This window comes from Ziziphus jujuba, chromosome 8 (assembly GCF_031755915.1).
Source record: "Ziziphus jujuba cultivar Dongzao chromosome 8, ASM3175591v1".
NCBI lineage: Eukaryota > Viridiplantae > Streptophyta > Magnoliopsida > Rosales > Rhamnaceae > Ziziphus > Ziziphus jujuba.
The window spans coordinates 12,281,137-12,301,280 of NC_083386.1; the positions used below are offsets into that span (position 1 = coordinate 12,281,137).

Sequence of the window (20,144 nt, forward strand, 5' to 3'; positions counted from 1 at the left end):
CTAACGATGTCATGTTCACCCAACTCTTTTGTGTTTGGGAAAAAATATTATCATCTGCTCTTGTTGCCACAAATAAATAAATTTTCTTCGCAATTATTAGAAAATTACAACCCATTTGCTTGCAATGGTTTTTTGCTTATTCAGCAATTGGGTTTTTAACGTTTGCTGTAGTTTTATTAATTTCCAAGTGAAAGATGAGTTTTATTTAAAAAAGTATTTTTTTTTTTTGGTTGTTGTCTTTCAAGTAGGCAAGTTTGACTTGAAGTTATTTATTTTAACGTACAAAGTGAAATAATTAAATGAAAATACACCTAGAGCGTAATTTCTTGCCAAAAACCAAAAATAAAATGGTGATCTTAAAAAAGTTTTAAAAGCATAAGGTAAGTTTGTGTAATTATGTCTTATAAAAAAATTGAGTAAATCTATCTTTTTTTTGGGTGTAAATAATTGATTGTATCTCATACTTATACTCCATGGAGCTTCAAAATTTGTAAAAATTAAAATGCAAGATAAGAATCCAACAAAAAAAATACCATATCTAGCTCCACTGTCCCCACACACAGTGCAAAAGTACCCCACCCCCCCAAAAAAAAAAAAAAAGCAGCATTTTAGTCAATTCGACACATAGTAGAAAAAAAAAAAAAAATCCATTTAGCCCTAGAAAAAGAAAGAAAGAAAAAAGAAAAATAAATCGTTCCGAAAATGCCCATAATCCCACTTGAAGTGACAAAATTCTAGCGCATGACAGCTAATAAACCTCATAAAACTACGCCAAATCCGTACAGCTAATACTTTCACATACTTTGGCAATTTAAACAAAAATTCAATCAAATCTCCTTCTTTCTTCATCTCTCTCTCTCTCTCTCCTTCAATCTCTCCAAACAAACCGTTCTCCGAAGTAACTACACCAATCTATCTCTCTCAGACTTTTTTTCAAACACCTGCTCTGCGCTTTTGTTTTTTGGTTTTGGTTTGGATTGCTCAAATGTGGAGCGACAGTGAGGGGGGCACAGTTTACGGGTAAAAAGAATTTGCTCTTCTTTGAATTATTTTCAAAGCGAGTTTCGGGAGATTCGCTGGCCCAAACCAAAAAAAACCACCATGTCTTCTAGTTTCAGTCCGTCATGGGGTCCCAGCACTGGGGGGAGTTCGAGGTTTCAGTTGGGAGGAGTTGGAGGTGTATCCAGGTTGAGATCTTCGTCGCTTAAGAAACCGCCCGAACCACTCCGCAGAGCCGTCGCTGATTGTCTGTCTTCCTCTGCGGCTAACTCACACCATGGCAATCCTTCCTCCGCTGTTCTCCTTACCGAAGCTTCCAGGACTCTTCGGGTTCGTAATTGTATCTAATTTTAGTTCTTGGTTTTGAATTTTTTATTTATTTATTTTGATTTTGATTTTTTGGTTTAGAATCTTGGCATGGCGTTTTGGGACTTGGGTATTTGGTTTTTGGAATTGGATGTTGGTGTTTTTTTTTTTTTTTTTTTTTTTTTTGGGGGGGGGGGGGTTGTTGTTGTTGTTGGGGTGGTGATTTGGTTTTGAATTGTTGATGTTCGAATTAATTTGGTAGCTGGTGCTTTCAGAAAGTTTGAGCTTTTACCTTGGGTTTGGGATTTTAAGCAATGGTTTGGTTGTCGAGCAAAGAAAATGAAAGAAAATTGTTCATTTCGCTTCTATATTCTCTTTTGAATACGGATAATTTAAGCTGAAATAAGAAAATGCGAGTGTATTTTGCTCTGTCAGTGGAGGCATTTTTACTCCTTGTTGCAAATTGATGGTGGAGGTTTAGTTGGTCAATTAATGACAAACTTGATTCCTAGGTATGTTAATTGTGTTTATTTTCAAATATATGTAGTTTTTTGTTGCCCTTTTGATTTATTTTCACCTGGTGAAATTCATATTAGAATTTCAAACTCTTTTGTTTTTTTTTTTTTTTTTTTTTTTTTTTTTTTTTTTTTCCCTTGGAGAATTTCAAACTATTGCAAAAAAATCTTTTCTGTGGTTACTTGTACCAGCATGTCGTGGATACGAAGCATTCATGCCCTTGAGATTAATTATTATTATTTTTTTCTCTTATCCATTCCTTCAATTGCGGGGATTAAGTGTGAATCATATAAATAATTTATCAGCATTTAAAAAGCTTTTAAAATGACCGGTTTATGTAGCACTTAAGTTTCTTATGCTTTTTTGATTTGAAGTAGCATTTATATATTGAGAACATCTTCTGGTGAAAAGCTCACTATTCATTGATCCTTATCGACCTGCTTGAACACTTTTGGATATCTACGTACAAGTGTATCACATTGACCCATGAACCCATATGGTTGAGACCGTTGTTATCTTTTTAATTAGTGCCATGTATCCTCAGATTTCACTAATGACATGATGTTTGGCCTTCAATATTGCAATCTAAAACTTATATGTTGCAGGACTATTTAGCAAATCCTCCAACAATGGACTTGGCTTACAATGTCATTTTAGAACATACAATTGCTGAGAGAGAACGCAGGTAACTTGGCAATTCTTTCTTAATGATGTGCATGTGGTCAAATTTCATTTATCTGCACTTTATTCTACTAGATGCAATGATAACCTGTTTATTGGCATCTTCACCATTGTTAATAATTATATAACTTCCTGCAAGAAAAAACATGTCATAGTTGCTACAAATTATTATTATTATTTTTTTTTAACATTTGCCCTGTCTTTTGGTTGTTAGCGTTTGAATTAAGATTTTATATATAGTGAGGCTTCTAACTTTATAAAGTATTGCCGCTCATGTCGTTTTTATTTGGATCAGCCCAGCAGTTGTTGCAAGGTGTGTGGCACTTTTGAAGCGCTATCTCCTAAGGTATGTTGTTAATATTTAGTACCTTTCAATTGAACTGGGTGCTTGATGTTTGAAATATCATAGATGTGGCAGCAATACTCATTTATTTTAAGCTGCCTAAGTGACTGTTTCAGAGTGGTTTTGAGATGCCCAAAACCAATTTGAAGAAGATAAATATCTTTCTTATAGTGTTTGAGCTAACAATCAAGCCCAATTTTTGATCCTTCTCTCTAGAAAATCACCTATTTGATGATACTGAAGAAGCATCTAATAGGTGATTCCTTGGAAACCACTTCTTAGTGGGGAAGCGCTCCCTGCGAAATCATTCCCAAATGGACCCTAACAAAGGACCTCATCTAGGCATTGCTTATTTTCTTGTCCTTTAAGTATTGTTTCTTTGCCTAGAAAAGGACTCTTGGTGAACTTCTGCGTTGTATTATCACGTGAATGGTCACAATTGTAAAGAACCTCTGATTTCTAAGACAGTTTCTTCCACAGTTCTACTTAGAAGACCTAATCATTTTGGTAGTTGTTTCGTACATTGGGATCAATATGATTAAGTACTTGTGTGTCTTTGTGCTTGCACATTTCCTTGTTGGTTAAAACCTATATCTTATTTTTCCTTAGTTAGTGTAAGTGTTGCTATTGTTGTTGTTGTTGTTGTTGTTGTTGTTATTGTTTTCATTATTTCTAGGTGGAAAGGAGGAAGCAACAATAGAATTACTCTAGAAGTTGAACTATTTTTGGTCTCCCATAATTTGGATAAAGTGTATTAATGTGTGTAGCAAGTCTTTTCATGTGATGGATTTTGAAAAAGGAAATTGAGAACTCCAATTAAGCTGCTAAAAGAACCTAGTTTGAATTTTTTAACAATAATTTGAATAAGTTAATCTGGAATTTAGAGGCATCCAAAATTTGGCATCAGTGGTACCGAACTGGTCTAGTGCACACCCTATGAGCATCAAATTAGATAGTTATATCCTTCCTTTACACACACACACACACACACACACACACACACACAAATTGTTGATTAAGAGGTCATCATGGTTAATATTCCTTTGTAGTTTTGACCTTATGATTTCTTTACCTTTATGCAGATATAAACCCAGTGAGGAGACATTATTGCTGATTGATCGATTTTGTGTGAGCACTATTGCTGAATGTGATACTAGTCCAAACCGAAGATTGTCTCCATATTCACGACCTGTACTTCAACAATCTGGTGCATCAACAGCATCTAAAAATATTTCTCCTTTGCCTGTATCTAGTTTTGCTTCTGGGGCACTTGTAAAATCATTGAATTATGTACGTTCTTTAGTGTTTCAACATATTCCAAAGCGGCTATTTCAACCAGCTGCTTTTGCCGGAAACCCCTCTACTTCAAGACAGGCACTTCCGACACTGTCATCTTTGTTGAGTAGATCCTTCAATTCTCAATTAAGCCCTGCACAAAATGCAGAACCTTCGGATAATAAAGACATTACAGTTTTATCTCTTTCAAACTCATCAAACATTGAAAAGGTTGATGGAACAGATGATTTTGAATACATTCCACTTGATGTACTCAAATGGCGCTGGCTTGGGGAATGCCAATCACCATTTTTGCCAGAAAGGTAAATAGTATTTTACTTTCTAGCTTTTGTCATTCTTGTGGTCCTTATTTTTCTCCTTTACATTTTAAGGTTTCATTTGGCAATTTATTATGTTATTATTTGTGTTAGTTGAAAAAGTAACTTGCATACTCTGTGTTACTTTACACAACAGTGACCGTTACATGAATCCTCAAGACATGCGAAAACATAATTTCATAGAAGTAGGTGCTGCGGCTTTACTTGTCGGAGACATTGAAGCTAAAATGAATGGTCAACTGTGGAAATATTTTGGAACTGCTGATATGCCTTTTCTTGATCAACTGTTGCAGCCTTCACCAGTAACAACAATCACAGATTCTGCCTTTGCCCGTCCCCACTTGAGAGCGATAACAGCGTCTAAACGCACTAGGGCAGGCCCTCATCAAATATGGCATGTTCTTCAACTATAAATATTTGTAGACATGCTTGGTGAACATTTCTATGTTTTCAATTGATTTATTTCCCTCACTTCTCTGTTTTCAGGTTATCTTCTTCATGAATGTCTCTGAATTTTAAATTCTCAAATGCTGTATTTTACATGTGGATAGTTTTCTCTTTTACTTAAGTAATAGGTGATACTTCGATTGTAAGGATGATTATCTCATGGGAATCAGATGATTGTAGACTAATTTAGTTAAGTAGACAACCTCACTTTATTTACATTGTAAATTTGTATGATGGTTTATAAAGACCATGGTTAGAGCGTGGTGGGATTCATACCATCCCAAATCTAGCTGAAGTTTGAGTGCTTAACACATAAACCTTGTCTAAGCATTCTGGTTTTGAGTTGACCAACCAATTCAAATCTCAATGTTATGCCCCAAAAAAAAAAAAAAAGATTACATTCTTTAATGGATAATTATCTCCATATAAGAAAATGAGTTGGGGAACTTGGATGAAGTGATAATTAGACTGAGGAAGTTCTATAGTTAAACTGTAATGTCGTTTGCTAGAGCTTGAAGATTAAAAGTAGTAACAAGAAGGTAGGTAGTACTTGATTTGTGATATGCTCTAATAGTTGAATGGTTTTGTTGGTGGAAAGAATTCTGAAGGAAACTTAAGACCATACAGAAACAAAAGTAATTGCATAACATTTTGTTTTTTTTATTTAAGAGAATATGGGAAATCTGTGGCTTTTGTACGCAGAATATTTTAAATTATAGAAAAGCACATATAGTCTGTTAATATATGCCTGACTTTTGACTGCATGAATATTTGCTTTGAAGTCAGTAAAAAACAAATAAATAAATAAAACATGGCTTTCAAAGTTATTGTCCACTGGTAATCATTTCCCTTGGTAAACATTTTTCAAGAGAAATGGAGCCTAAAATAGATGTCAATCAAGACAAGTTCTGAAGATAATACTTGTCTGGCCACTGGTTGGAGAAGTTCCTTATTCTACCAAGGATTTACATTTTGATTGAATTCAATATCTGTCAGTAGATATGCATTTTTGTTGAGTCTTATTTATCAAAATGTACAGATAATAGTCATCATTTTAAGATAGTGGCTTAGTAAGGTTAGAAGTATGATGATCATATATAGTGTGCTGAATCTAGCAAATTCTGAATTACAGGGAGGATTCACCAGTGAGCACATTCCGTCCACGGGCTAAACCACTATTCCAATATCGGCACTACAGGTAAGATATTGGAAATTCTTACAAATTTGGCCCCAGTAATTTGTTGACTTACATTATGTAGTTCTCTCTCTCTCTCTCTCTCTCTCTCTCTCTCTCACACACACACACACACACAAATGCAAACATTCTCTTGCCAAGACTAAACTATGGTTGTCTTGGATAGTATGTTTTATATTTGTTTATTCACATTACACAAAGAGGCTAATTGTCCTTTTTCTCTTGAATTTCCCCACTTAAATATGTTTTTATGTTTTCTTTTTGTCTCTTAAAGTTTTGCCATTCATAAAATTTATGCTTTTGGATCGGTTAATAATTTTTTGATTTTAATTTATCTTTGGTTGTTGGATTGGTGAATATTGCTAAGTTCAAAGTTGAATGGTTCTATTACTACTATTATTACTCAGTTTAAAGTTGAAGTGGAGGCTCCCAACTAATGAAGAACGATAATGAAATTATGTTAATTTATGTACCGATATTTGGTGACATTTTACCACTTACTTGTCTGTTTTTTATATGGCCTCTTAAATTTAATAACTCACCGTCTCTTTTAATGTGCTTGAGTATTTTGGACTCAACTTCCACTTCAATAAATCTTTGACAAGTTATTGTTGGAGGCCAGTTTAAATTTCTAGTTAGATTACACACGACTTCAGTGGTCATCAACAGGAAATTATTAGTTTCCTTTGTCACTGCTCAATTCTCTTACTAAGTGGTTTATTGTGGATCAGTGAACAACAACCTTTGCGATTGAATCCTGCTGAGGTATGCGAGGTTATTGCTGCAGTTTGCTCTGATGAGATGTTGTCGCCAAATGCTAACGCCATGACAGTATCATCTAGATTGAATAATAACAGTGGAAAGCCCTCAATGGATGTGGCCGTGAGCGTCCTTATTAAACTTATTATAGACATGTATGTCTCATCACATCTGACTGCAATTTAATTCAGTACTTTCTTCTTTTTTAGTTGAAATATTCTCATACTGTTTATGTTTATATATATATGTATGTACGTATGTATATGAGAGAACAAAAATACCGAGCGTTCATAAGTTTATTGATTCTTGAATTATATCAAGAATAAGGCACCCAAGTCTTGTTGCTTTCTCTTGCAGATACAAGAAACGAGGGAAAATGAGAAAAACACTGTAAAAATTCAGCATTTAAAGTCTGACTTGAGCATAGACAAAGTTCCTTCATACAGGGTTGAGAATTGACTAAAAAAGAGAAAATTGGTTAAATTACCTAATATAGTAATAGTCAAATTAAAGTAGAAACTACTAATATGTATCCCAAGAAGTGTGGCAGAATCAACAATCTTCAATTTTGATTTTCATGCACGAAGTTACTGAAAGAATAAAAATTCACAAAATGCTATAATGCATATTTGATCTCCTAATGAAGGGAAAAATTGTAGGGAACAATTCTAACGATGTTGGCCCATTTTGTCCTAAACTTGTGAACTTTCCCTTCTAGAATAGAAGCTCCTTTCCAATTCTAGCGCCGTAGACCTGGAACCTTGTGCTCATTTTACTATCTTACACATCTTTGAATGGTCCAGATGATCATGTGGTCCTGTTGTATAGCTTTGCATTCTAGATCACAATGTTTGTGTATGTGAATTCTGTACACTTATCTAGGTACCAGTTTGGCTGGTAAGCCTTGCTGTGATCAATTTCTACATCACTGTATTAGATTTGTAATATATGTAGATTACCACTCAATTATGCAAAGCTGGTTTATCTTTGCGGTGGATTGCCTGGAGTTTTCTGCAGCTTATTCTAACTATTATTTGAGCTCAATATTGGAGCATAACGTTGCATTTTATCACTGGGTGTTTTTGATTCTGTGAAACATCCTTCTTGCAAATAGAGACTGTTTGACTTAAATATGTAGCCTATATATGTGTTCAGTGCCTGAATATGGAAATTAGATATTTAGCAATTTTCATCTTTGGTCAATTGCTGAGATTGAAGTGATCATTATAGTCCTGTAGAATGTTTATAATAGACTGCATATGTTGCATATTATGATACTTATCGTGCTATGCTTTTATCTTATTACGATTTTATTTAAAATATTTCCATGGTTTTTCAGAGATCTCAATGCGATTTGGCTTGTGCTTTGTTGATGTTGTCTATCTGTATGGTCCTATATCAGATTGTGGGAAAGGGTTTAATTTTTTTCCCCCTTACTTTGTAGGTATGTTTTGGATGCTGTCATTGCTGCTCCTCTCACTTTGTCTATGCTTCAGGTGATGTTTCAGTAACACATTGATATTAGTGATTGTGATTTATTTATTAATTGAGTTTCTTGGCTTTGTCTTGTTATAATTTATAGAACATAAATGAATTATTTCAGGAAATGCTCAGTTCTCCAAAAATGGCTTGTAGGGCTCGTGCTTTTGATTTAATTTTGAACCTTGGTGTTCATGCTCAATTGTTAGAGCCAATGGTAACCGATAATGCTTCCACAATTGAAGAAGACTTTTCTCAAGAACCATATTTTGACAATGAAGCTGAACTTGCTACTCCAGGAAAGGGGAAAATGGATTCTGTCAAAATGGGCACTTCCTCGGCCATTAGTGGTTTTGAATCTTGGATTTTAAACATTTTATATGAGATACTGCTGCTTCTTGTTCAGGTAGAATTGGTCTTCGTATTTAGTAGCAGAAGTGCTATGTTTGGTGCATATAACCAGCTCTAATAACATTTTTCATGAAGATTTCAGTGGTTTGATATACAATGCATTTTCTTATATTTACCCTTAATGTGCTAACGCTAAACTTTTCTTTCCAAATAAGAGAAAATTTATCGCCATAATTTTACACTTTTAATCATATAACTTTGAATACATGATTATGATTTATAAAGTAAGTGAATGTTGATTTATGAGAAATTATTGCTAATATTTTTCTACTTAAGTTTCCAATTTTGGTTATTGATAAGTCATAATCATTCCTACTTCTCTGTATATCCATGTTTGTGGTTCTGTAAAATGGTTCTGACTTTTCTGAAAAGCCATTTGAACGTTGGTTTGCCTTGTGAAGCAATTGATAATTAGATATTTAATAAAAACAGAATGTTTCAACATCAAAAAGATGGACTATGAGCATTAACCAGATCAGTACTAACTTAAACATAAGAAAGGGAACCTGATCAGATGCGAAGCTTGAAATAAATAATGATCTTGTAACGTATGAATTTGTGGGGAAAGTTTAGAGCCATAGAGACAATTGTCTTGAAAAGTTGAGGAAAAATAAGATTCTTTCACCATCTGATTCATCCTCGAGGAAATTTTTTGAACTATAATATTTTACTTTAGGCATTCTATTATTTTAATTTGTCATTTCTACTTGTCATCATTTTCTTATTTGCCTGTGCCTTTGATTTACTTTCTCAGATAGAAGAGAAGGAAGAATTGGTTTGGGCTTCTGCTCTAAGCTGTTTACTATATTTTGTCTGTGATAGAGGCAAAATCCGGAGAAACCAGTTAAATGATCTTGACATAAGGGTGAGTTTGTGTATTGTCACACTAGCTGCTCAAGGAAGAACTGATTTTTCTTAATAGTTATATGCCATGACTCTTTCTAGCTACAAATTTCTTAAAAGATGATCATTAGAGAAAATGAAGGCAGAAAGAAGTAAGTACACAATTTAAATAAACTGACTAGAGTTATGGCTATTATTTTTTCCTTTCTGCTTTGCTTTATTTTTACCATCATGCTGCAGATCTCTATTAAGTCAACTGACTACAATGAGCCTTTCAATTAAGCAGCCTTCTTGCTAATTCTATAAGCTATGGTGCTATTTTTTATGTTTACTTTTATGGTGCTTGCATGCCATCTTCAAGTTTATGTTTGATCTAATTGACAGTCTTTTTCTCAGGTTATTAAGGTACTGATAGAAATCAGCAGGAAAAATTCTTGGGCAGAAGTAGTACATTGCAAACTTGTTTCCATGTTAGCAAACATGTTTTATCGAGTCCCTGAAGGAAATATGGATGCTGTTTCAAGTTCCCCAATTTTCCTTGTTGAACAAGTTGACCTGATTGGTGGAATCGAGTTTATTTTTCTTGAGGTATGTAAATCATGTTTATGACTCTGCTAACAGTCAGATAAGCGTGATTATGGGTCATGGTATCACTTGCTAAACTTCCTTGATCATTAGAGTATGATAATTACCTATAACCTATTTAATGATATTCTTATGGTAGAAACTGCTTTATAAGACAAGAAGGTTTTTTTCTACTCTTATTCTACCTTCTCCATGTGGCATTAAATCCCTTTTGCCATTGCAAAATTTTTCAAAATTTCAGTACACATAATGACAAGCCTTCTCAAAATTTATCTTAAAAGCTATTGCTTCTGTACTTGTCAATGCTCCAAATGTTTAGACATAGCTATAGAAAAGAGTAATAAGAAATTCTGGTCCTCTAAAAGACAAAATATGTGCATCCACTCTAATGTCTGTCCTCACAAGAAGATTGGTAGTAGATATACTTGAATTTCGAAATTATATAATATTGTTTTGGAACTAATAGAATAAATATCATGCACATGCAATCTAGTTCATTATCAGACTGTAATGTCTGAATCAGGTGCATAAGTGTTCTTTTTGCTGCTGTAAGCTGTTTTAATTCCTATTTTTTTGCCATGCAGTATACTCTGGCAAACTCCAGGGAAGAAAGAAGAAGCTTGTATCTGGTCCTTTTTGACTATGTTTTGCATCAAATAAATGAAACATGCATATGTACAGGGGTTATGGAGTATAGTGAGGATGAGATTCAGCCTCTTGCAGGCCTGCTCACTCTTGCAGATGCTCCGGAAGCTTTTTATATTTCTGTTAAGCTTGGGATTGAAGGTATTGGGGAGATTTTGCGGAGATCAATTTCTACAGCATTGTCTAGGTATCCCAACAGTGAACGATTAAATACGGTAATGTTTCCGAACTGGTGTATGCATATGTAATTGTCTGTCTTTTAGAATAGAGTTATACTTGTCACACCAGAGTGCATATGCAAATAGGTTATTGTGCACTGGTAATTATAGTGGATTTCTTCACTATTACTCTTTCAAGAGTTCCAACACATGTACCTATTTATAAACCCTTATCAATGATTTTTTTCAATAATTGTGGTAGAGAAGCTACAATTTGATGGATCACTGAGCCATTCTAGTCCTAAAAAATGTAACTTCAAGTTTATTGTTGGTAATATCCCCGCTTGCTTATGTTTTATGGTTTGTTCTGCTGGATTTTCTATGGATATGCAACAGCTGAATGCTCAACCTCCTTGCTGGTTTGATACTATGATCATCAGTCCTGGATTCCCATTTGACTTAAGAAAGAATCAACAATATGCTTTTTCAACTTATTGGTGGGGTGTTTTGGACAGATTTGGGAGGAATGAACTCAAAAAGATTGTTCAGAGTTAGTTTCTGATGTGTGTTTTTGATAGTCTTGAGAACATCGATCATGAAACAATGTTTTTGAAGTGTCTGACTTAAGAATAGACAAATTTAAGGAACTTAGCTTGCTTTATCTACAAGTGTATTGGATGAAGGTCCAAATATCATGCTCTATGTTATCCTCATGAATAGTAGTTACTAATTATATGATATGTGCATAATTTTGTTTAAATATTTTATGTTAGATATCCATGTTTCTATGCTATTCTTTATCATTATCATTGTTATTATTAATATGTGTTTGGGGGGTATTATTTGATGGCAGCTTAAGATTTGCACAAATTATGCTTTAAATTTATCTAAATATCTAATAAAATGTTTCATTTGTTGTTTTCGTCATTTGCTTAATTGTTGCTGTTGTAAATTGTGGTATGTTGTTACTTATGGCCACCAGCTTCATGGACTTCATATGCACTGCTTTCCTTTTTCCTTTTCTTGGGAAATTTAACGTACAAAAATTTCGAAAGTTGGTGCCCTCTGAAATTCATTTCAACTTTGCAGCTGCTGGAGAGTGTAACAGAGAAATTTGATGCAATAATATCTTCATTTACTCATTTGGACAAAGAGTTCTCTCATATGCTGCAGATGACAAAATCTTACAAGGTTCTAGAAAGTGTTGAAGGTTCAGGCCTGAGAAATGGTATTGACATGGAAGCAAAGCTAGCGTGGGCCACTTTACATTCCCTTCTTCATTCAGACAGAATTTCTTACCGCCAGAATGGATATACTTGGTTGGGGGATCTGCTTATTGCAGAGATTAGTGAGGAAAAAAATGGAAGCATTTGGTCAAATATAAAAAATCTGCAGCAAAAGATTGCTCTTGCTGGTGTTCAAGATGCCTCATCTGCTTCAGATGTCCCTTTATCCATTTCGCTGATGTGCGGACTTTTGAAGTCAAGGAACTACATTATTAGATGGGGCTTTTTGTTTGTTCTAGAAAGGCTTCTCATGAGGTGCAAATTTTTGTTAGATGAGTATGATATGCAGCACTCGAATGGCGGTGATGTTGGGCATGTAGAGAAAGGTAGCCGTCTTGAGAAAGCTAATGCAGTGATAGACATTATGAGCAGTGCCTTGTCCTTGGTGTTTCAGATTAACGAGACTGACCGCTACAATATTTTGAAGGTAATTGCTTGTAGAACTAGGAATAGATATTATAAGCACAAAGGGCAAGCCTCTTAGTTTTATATATTGATTGAAAACATGCTTAAGTAACCATAATTTGGATATTTGGAGATCACATGGTGAACTACTTTTACATTTGATAGAGTTTGACAAAAAATGTCATTTTGAATCACCTATTGCTTGCTTGTTTAGCATTGCTTTATGAGAAACTACCAGAATCCAATTTACTTTGTTTGGGCATATTAATATTGGGGTGTTTGATTTTTTATTTAGATGTCCTATGTCCTTTGGTCTGAGCAATTTAATGCAACATATTCTTAGGAAAGGTTTTATTGACATTGTTCTGTGCAGTATGCTTGTCTGAAGAAAGCTAATTGAAGATTTAATATATGTACGGATACATATGAAAAAGCAGTTCAAAACAAAGTATTTCGGCCCAAATATTATTTCTGTTAACAAACATAGGAGGATATGCTAAGTTGTAATCAGTAAATAAGGATTTGCTTGTGGAATCTATTGGTTAAAGAATATATTTATATCACCCTTTGTCCCTCACCTATCTGCTGCTTGTAAACAGATGTGTGAGATACTATTATCCCAGTTGGGCTTTAGAGTTCCTCCAAATGCAATGTCCTTTGGAGATGATATACACCTGAATAGAGCTTCTAGTTTCATCGATGATAGTAAAAAATTTGGTGCTAGTGATTGTGTCCCACAACAAGAGAATTCTCCCAGTGACGTTTGTATTGGAGAAGCTGATGGCAGATCGAACCTCAGTAGTAACAATCCTTTAGATCATGAGACAGCATCAATGGCAGCACTGCTTTTACGAGGTCAGGCTGTAATTCCTATGCAGTTAGTTGCACGTGTACCTGCTGCATTGTTCTATTGGCCATTGATTCAACTTGCCAGTGCAGCAACAGACAATATTGCTTTGGGTGTGGCTGTTGGAAGCAATGGAAGAGGGAACCTCCCTGGTGCCTCATCAGATATTCGGTCTACCCTTTTGTTACTTCTAATAGGAAAATGTAGTGCAGATTCTGCTGCTTTCCTAGAAGTTGGTGGTGAAGAATTCTTTAGGTGATTCTACACTTCTCTGATCCCAATGATGAAGTTTGCTTTCTTTCTATCATTTGATATATGATATGGCTAGGCATCTTTGTTTTGGCAGGGAGCTTTTAGACGATCCAGATTCAAGGGTTGCATATTACTCTTCAGCTTTTCTTTTGAAGGCAAGAATGCTTTTTTCTTCCCATTATTTTGGATTTCTAATGCAACTAAATATTAAGTTTTGCTAATTCAATTAAGTTGCGTTTCTTGCAGCGAATGATGACTGGAAAGCCTGAAAAGTACCAGCACATGCTTCAAAGTCTTGTTGTCAGAGCTCAGCAGGTAGGAGGACCTTGCTTAACAGATAGAGTTTAAAATATGGTGCCCTGCAATAAAGAAACATAGGACTTGGGGTTATGATAGATAATTCAATAGTAGAAAATTAGAAAATTAAAACATATGATTGGAATGATCAAATACGTTCAGAACCATGAACTATGGTGTTGTTAACAATCTTCTTAAAGGAGCTTTGAACTTGTAAATTTTAAAACATTCAGCAAACCTGCAAAGTGTATTTAGGTTAATCTAACTTACATCATCTAAATATATGGAGACTATATTTTGAAGTGGCAACCGTTATTTTGGTTTCTCTATTTCTAGTGTGCTTGAGAATTGCATCCAAGTTGAGTTCTTGTATAAATGTTAGGAGACATTTCAATTTCTCAATCAGACTATGAAACTACATATTCTTATGAACCTTGTCTTTTTCCCAACTCCTTTGTTGCTGACCACCCCATCATTCCTAAGTTTTGAATTCCAATGAATTTAACCTGCTAACTGTTTGTTGCTTTGTTGTTCTTTCTGCAGAGCAACAATGAAAAGTTGTTGGAAAATCCATACCTTCAAATGCGTGGCATACTTCAGCTGGCAAATGACCTAGGAACTGGGTTATAATCTGATGATGCTCTTCTGTGGATATTGATTTCTTTACTTGGAATCACTGCTAAGCAGCGTCACGTCACAGGGGCTGATGCTCCTAAGTTTTAGTGACTGGGGTTGTGTTTTCAAGTTTTATATGCCTATAGCAGGGTATGCATGATTTTTCAGGATGCAGTTTCTTTTAGATCTAGTTTAGTAACAAGGTAGGAGGCTATTCTGATATTGGATGATTCTGGAAAATCAAATTGAGCTAACTATACTTACTCCAAAGCAGTGCCTCTGCGTGTCTGGAATGAGATAACTAGAAAATAGTGAACCACATTAGCAATTGCTTCCCGTATTACTGTATTCAGATTGTACATTTAGGTAGTGAACTATGTTGGGACTTCCTTGTTCTGTAAGGTACATGGAGTTTTATCTTCAGCTGAAGGATTGTTAATGAGGCGCACAAGTAGTCCACAAACATATGTTTGAGTAGCTGATTCATTGATACATCTCCCTATCCTTCTGGCAGTAACAATGCAGTTCTGGGGCTTGGATACATCTTCAGGTACTGCAATCTAACTTGATAACGAAGAGGTCAATTTATGTCCTTGTTATGTCACCATATATATATCTATATATATTAACAGGTGGATTAATATACTTGTTTTGTCACCTGGTGTCTTTAAATGCATGCTTAATTATGTCTGTGTTTGTGTGGGATCTTTTTAATTCATTCTTAGACATGTTAAAGAGAATGCAGGAGTAGCATTCCATATTATCTGTTGATATTGTAATAATGTTGAAATTCATTATTGTTATTTTCTATTTTCATATGGAGCAGTCGGCATTTACATTTACAAGACTATGCGGGAAACTTCAGTAGATCCATTCTTTGTACAGAATCAGAATACGTCCAAGCCTTCTCGTTTTATTATTCCTGAAGGCGGTCTTGTGACTTACTTTTCTGATCGCATGCTTGGATAATAAAAATCTCAAGTTTATTATAAAACTCACGGTGTTCCATCACCTTGGCAGCAGTGAGAACGGAATCATCAGTGTCTTGTTGGTTTTTTGACAAGATAAATCATGTTAGAGGATAGATTGGATTGCAAGGCTTGGGGATTTCTTTTATTATTATTACTATTGTTATGTGGCATAACAAAGGTGTCGATTTTTAGGGGCATATTTAGTTGTGCCATTTTTTCTTGAAAAGTTTCTGGTTTATTTTTGACACTGTAAATATGTGGGTTTTTCTTTTAGGTTTTGTTGCTTTTGTGGTTTTTGATAACCCATCTCCAATTAGTTGCGATTGTTGTAAAATGCCTGTTGAGAAAATTGCTTAACATATGGCTGTTGAGAAATTTTGTTTAATGTATGACATTCAAATGTTTGATTTATGAAGAAAGTATTGATTTTTGAGAAATTGAGCAAGTGAGAATTGTATTAAAATTTCACTATTTCAGCCAAAAGGGGGACCTTTCATTAGATGAATGCTTCCTTTATTTTTTATTTTCCTTGCGGTTGATTGAATATGTTTCTTTTTTGTTTTTTTAGCAACTTCCTATACAAAAATTGCTATATGAGCAATTTACTTTTTCTTTGGAATTCTATCATTTTATAATTGAAAAACTTTATATTTGGTTTATTTTATACAACCATAAAAATTAGCACTTGTGTGGAATGGTCAAAGTATAGAAAAAAAGCAATATAACTAGTAATTTTTGTATTTAAGTTCAATATAACTTGTTACATGGTTAACGTTGTTGGAAGTTTCAGAAGAAAAAATATATAATATTTGAACCAAGACATTATTTCAAAGTTTAAAATATGTGTCTACTTTGGAAAAGAGATTTAGCAACCTAATTGAGTGCCCTCAAAATCATTTTGAAAATTTCTTGCTGAAGTGTTTTGTTTTTGTCGTTTCAATATTTGCATCCAAATCAACCTCAATTCACATATTTAAAACGCAAACAAGGTTTTAATTTCTTTTTTTTTTAATTTTTTTTAAAGAAAAAAGAATTTAGTTTTGATATTCAAACATAATTTACTTTTCATAAATTCTAGCATTTCGTATACGCTACAAGGAATGTTCTTATACTACATCAGCAAGTGGCCAGAACGTCGTAGTTCTTTTCAATCCTTTTAATCCTTACTCTTTAATTAATAGACAAATGTATCGAATATAAAAATTGATTATATGCCTTTCTAACTTAAAGATGCATAAATAAATAAATTGCCAATATTTAATCTTGTCAATTCACCAAGAAAAGGAAAAATGAAGAAGAGAGACAAAGGAGTTCAAGACAACTGCCTGTACAGTTATATTGTTGATGTCAGTGATGAACAAAATAACGCTATTCCATGGGAGCTGTCTCTTGCACACAAGTATATGTGTATGAAATGTGTACCAACCAAAATTATAGTATGGTGTTAAAATTTGAGGGAGAAACTACAATTATAAAGTCTAATGTCTCCTTCTAGAACTAACCACATTTACTAATGTACTACTATCTGCAAGTGACACTTTTTTCCCATCCAGACAAACCAGAATAGGTGAAAATCAGTGTACTTCAAATTGTATCATTCAAGAAAAGATTACCGAGAAAGTGCATAAGATTTTAGCTTATCTGCATAGATTGCAGACGGTAGCACTCCAACTCAGCATCCAGATCCTCTACTGTCACCCTTTCATGTTGGTTTCTTCCCTGTCCACGACCCCTTAAATTTCCATGGCCAAAATTACCATGAGTCAATTCCCTAGAGCCAGCTTGTCTTCCTCTGTTCCAGTAAAGATGAATATTATGCTTAACAAGGAACTAAAGCTTTTATTATTATCATTACCGCCAGAAGCAGGATAAGAGTAAAAAATATATCACAAGTTAACAATGCTTATTTTCTTAAGGCATACAGGTGAGATCAGCATTATCACAGATATAACCTTGTAAATCTCAGTTGATGCACTTTTATTTTCCAGATTGAATAGTCAAAATATACTTCACCAAGCACCTCATGAATCCATATTTGTTACCTGTCTTAACTGGCTCGTGTACAAATACATACTTGGAGACAAGACCTCTAATTTAATCTATGAAAAAACAGAAAATGCTTTTTCTTTCTTTTTCTTCAAATTATGAGCAGAATTACGAGAACTTTTAATGTGGTTTCAATTAAATGAAAAATCTCTCAAAAATTCTTGATGAAACAGAAGTTCCAGGGTTTGACTAGACATGCTAAACTACAACCATAGTGGATCAGTAAAAGAATAAAAGAAACTACAGCACCAAAAATTAATTTCCACATGAGAAACCAAAACCTCATCTCATAGTAGCTTTATGCTCCTTCATACATAATTATTAGTATTATTATTATTATTAATTTTTTTGGGGAAAAAAGCTCTTAACACAACACTTGAAATTTCAGTGTTTGCTGGACATAAATTATTTATTGGTTTTAGCTATTCTATTTCCTTACATTAATTAGAAAGGACATATACTGCATACAGGACAAACCGAAAACTAAATTTAAGAACTACAGTACATGATAAACACAGAAGCAATAATCAGAATTCAGAATTACATACCTTCTGATGGAACCGTTGAATCTTTCCAGTTTGTTATTTCTAGTTGGAGGTACAAGAGTTGGAGCATCCACGAGCCCTCCAACAAACTCAATTTTCAATGGCTTTCCATCAAGCCGAACATTGTTGTATTTGTTGATAGCTGCTACAGCATCTCCATGACGAGCAAAGACAACTTCTGCTGTTCCCTGAACAGAGGCAGACCAACTAAGCCATTAGAATATTTCTTTCAAAGAACACGATAAATGAAAATACGTAAACAATGTACAATGAAAATCTGTAAACAATGAAACACCTTCGATCTTCCACTCCTATCATAATGGATTGAATATTGTTTCAACTCGCCAACATCAGAAAAGAGGATCTGCCAAGACAGTGTTTATATCTCAACTCTGTCATCTACATGCCAATGTTATATGATTCACGAAGACATAAAGATTAAGAGAAAAAAAACAGAAAAAAAGAAAAAAAAGAAAAAAGATTGATACCGATATACCAAGTCTTAGTAAAGGGATAGCCATGAAAAATAACAAGGCATTAAGAATAATCAAGAAAATCACAGAATACCAAGAAATTAAAATTCACTTCCTTACCAAGAAATTAAAATTCACTTCCTTGGGCATCTTTGGATTGTCATATAAAACTCAAGCAACAAACTATACAAGCTGCTATGGCTGCTTTACTCACAGAATCCCATTATCAATTTTTAAAGCCTTGCTGTTTGTTTAGATTTTCATATATACAGACTCCACCAATCCTTACACAACAACAGCAATACAAAAGTTATAGTTTACAATTTCAACCAGCTTCATTTGTAAATTTTGACAAGCATATAGATATATGATTAAGTTTTCTATATACAATGACTACAAAGGAAATAGCAATACCTTGATATCACTGTTAGAAACCCCATAATCCAAGTTTGATACATATAATTTGGTGCTCTTCTCGACGTCAGACTGTCCACTCACTCCCAATGGTTGCATCAGCATTCGTCCCCTGAAGCGCGCAAGCTGCATTGCATTTTTACGTAATATTTCCACTTTCAGATGAACTATGTTCGCATCGTATACATCAAACAAAGAAACAGAGACCCGAAGATGAGTGTGCGCGTGATTTTGATATTCAAAACCCTAATTCTTGCTTGGTTCTTGAGGAAATTTCGGCAAAAGAAAATCAAGAAAAAAATAAAAAAAGATCAGCGATAGCAGCAAAAATGTGTTTCTATTTTCCCGTTCATTTTCTCACCAACCAAACGGTGAGGGGGGGAAAAAAAAAAAACACTCAAATGTCTGAAATGTTAAAAAGGAAACCGAAAACAATAGCTATACCGGATGTAGAGCAGTATAGTACGGCGTCGTTCTGGCCGGATTGCGGTTCTGAAAGCGACGCTCCGGACCAGGACCAGAAGAAGAGCCACCACGGCCTCTAGCTGCTCCTCCTCCTCCGGCTCTGCCTCTGGTTGCAGAATTACCATTGTAACCCCCGGTTTTCTTGTTTTTCTTGATGATGTCCTCCAAAGACATGTCCAGTTGGTCCGCCATTGTTGAGTGTTGCCGAGTTTTCGCTTTCTTCTTCGCGTGGTTTTGGAGTTTTGAGAGGGAAGGTGGTCCTTTTAGAGCGAGTGCACAGTTGACGCTTCCTTCAGAGGCGATTTTTCAGAGGTTTTTTCGTATTTCCTTCGAGGGCACGCACTTTTCCATTCAACCTATCTAGAATCGTGACGCGTGTTAGTTATGCGGGGTGTGCGAAACAACCGTAACTCTGAAAAAGGTTCTGAATTTCCAAGAGTAACCTGTACGGCTGTACCTAATGTAAACCATTAGGAGTATTTACCATACCTAAACTTACTGTTTCACATTAACACGTGAAGTGTTTTTTTTTTTTTTTTTGAATTTTG

General features: G+C 34.6%; 2 protein-coding genes across 6 annotated transcripts; one reads left to right on the top strand and one right to left on the bottom strand.

Annotated features, from left to right (window-relative positions):
• The first annotated feature begins 701 nt into the window (after positions 1 to 701).
• LOC107413517 (uncharacterized) lies at positions 702 to 16,090 on the top strand. Of its 5 annotated transcripts, none has more exons than XM_060819422.1 (19): positions 702 to 1,329; positions 2,427 to 2,506; positions 2,798 to 2,848; positions 3,928 to 4,443; positions 4,595 to 4,856; positions 6,042 to 6,103; positions 6,832 to 7,014; positions 8,304 to 8,355; positions 8,463 to 8,744; positions 9,504 to 9,614; positions 9,989 to 10,180; positions 10,762 to 11,037; positions 12,070 to 12,693; positions 13,271 to 13,773; positions 13,847 to 13,925; positions 14,017 to 14,085; positions 14,611 to 14,832; positions 15,085 to 15,232; positions 15,509 to 16,090. In XM_060819422.1, the coding sequence occupies exons 1-17, from the start codon at positions 1,102 to 1,104 to the stop codon at positions 14,695 to 14,697; spliced, it is 3,657 nt and encodes a 1,218-aa protein (XP_060675405.1). In that variant the 5' UTR covers positions 702 to 1,101; the 3' UTR covers positions 14,698 to 14,832; positions 15,085 to 15,232; positions 15,509 to 16,090. The 5 variants fall into 5 exon arrangements, with proteins under 5 accessions (XP_060675405.1, XP_060675407.1, XP_060675408.1 ...); XM_060819424.1 differs by having other exon boundaries at positions 13,271 to 13,526; positions 13,611 to 13,773; positions 14,611 to 15,232; XM_060819425.1 differs by having other exon boundaries at positions 13,271 to 13,526; positions 13,617 to 13,773; positions 14,611 to 15,232.
• An 874-nt stretch (positions 16,091 to 16,964) lies between these two features.
• LOC107413507 (THO complex subunit 4B) lies at positions 16,965 to 19,865 on the bottom strand. Its single transcript, XM_016021466.4, has 5 exons — positions 19,576 to 19,865; positions 19,132 to 19,257; positions 18,540 to 18,608; positions 18,248 to 18,432; positions 16,965 to 17,445 (listed from the first exon to the last, which is right to left on the bottom strand). Exons 1-5 carry the CDS (start codon positions 19,786 to 19,788, stop codon positions 17,286 to 17,288), a joined length of 753 nt encoding a protein of 250 aa, XP_015876952.1. The 5' UTR covers positions 19,789 to 19,865; the 3' UTR covers positions 16,965 to 17,285.
• Between the last annotated feature and the right edge of the window lie 279 nt (positions 19,866 to 20,144).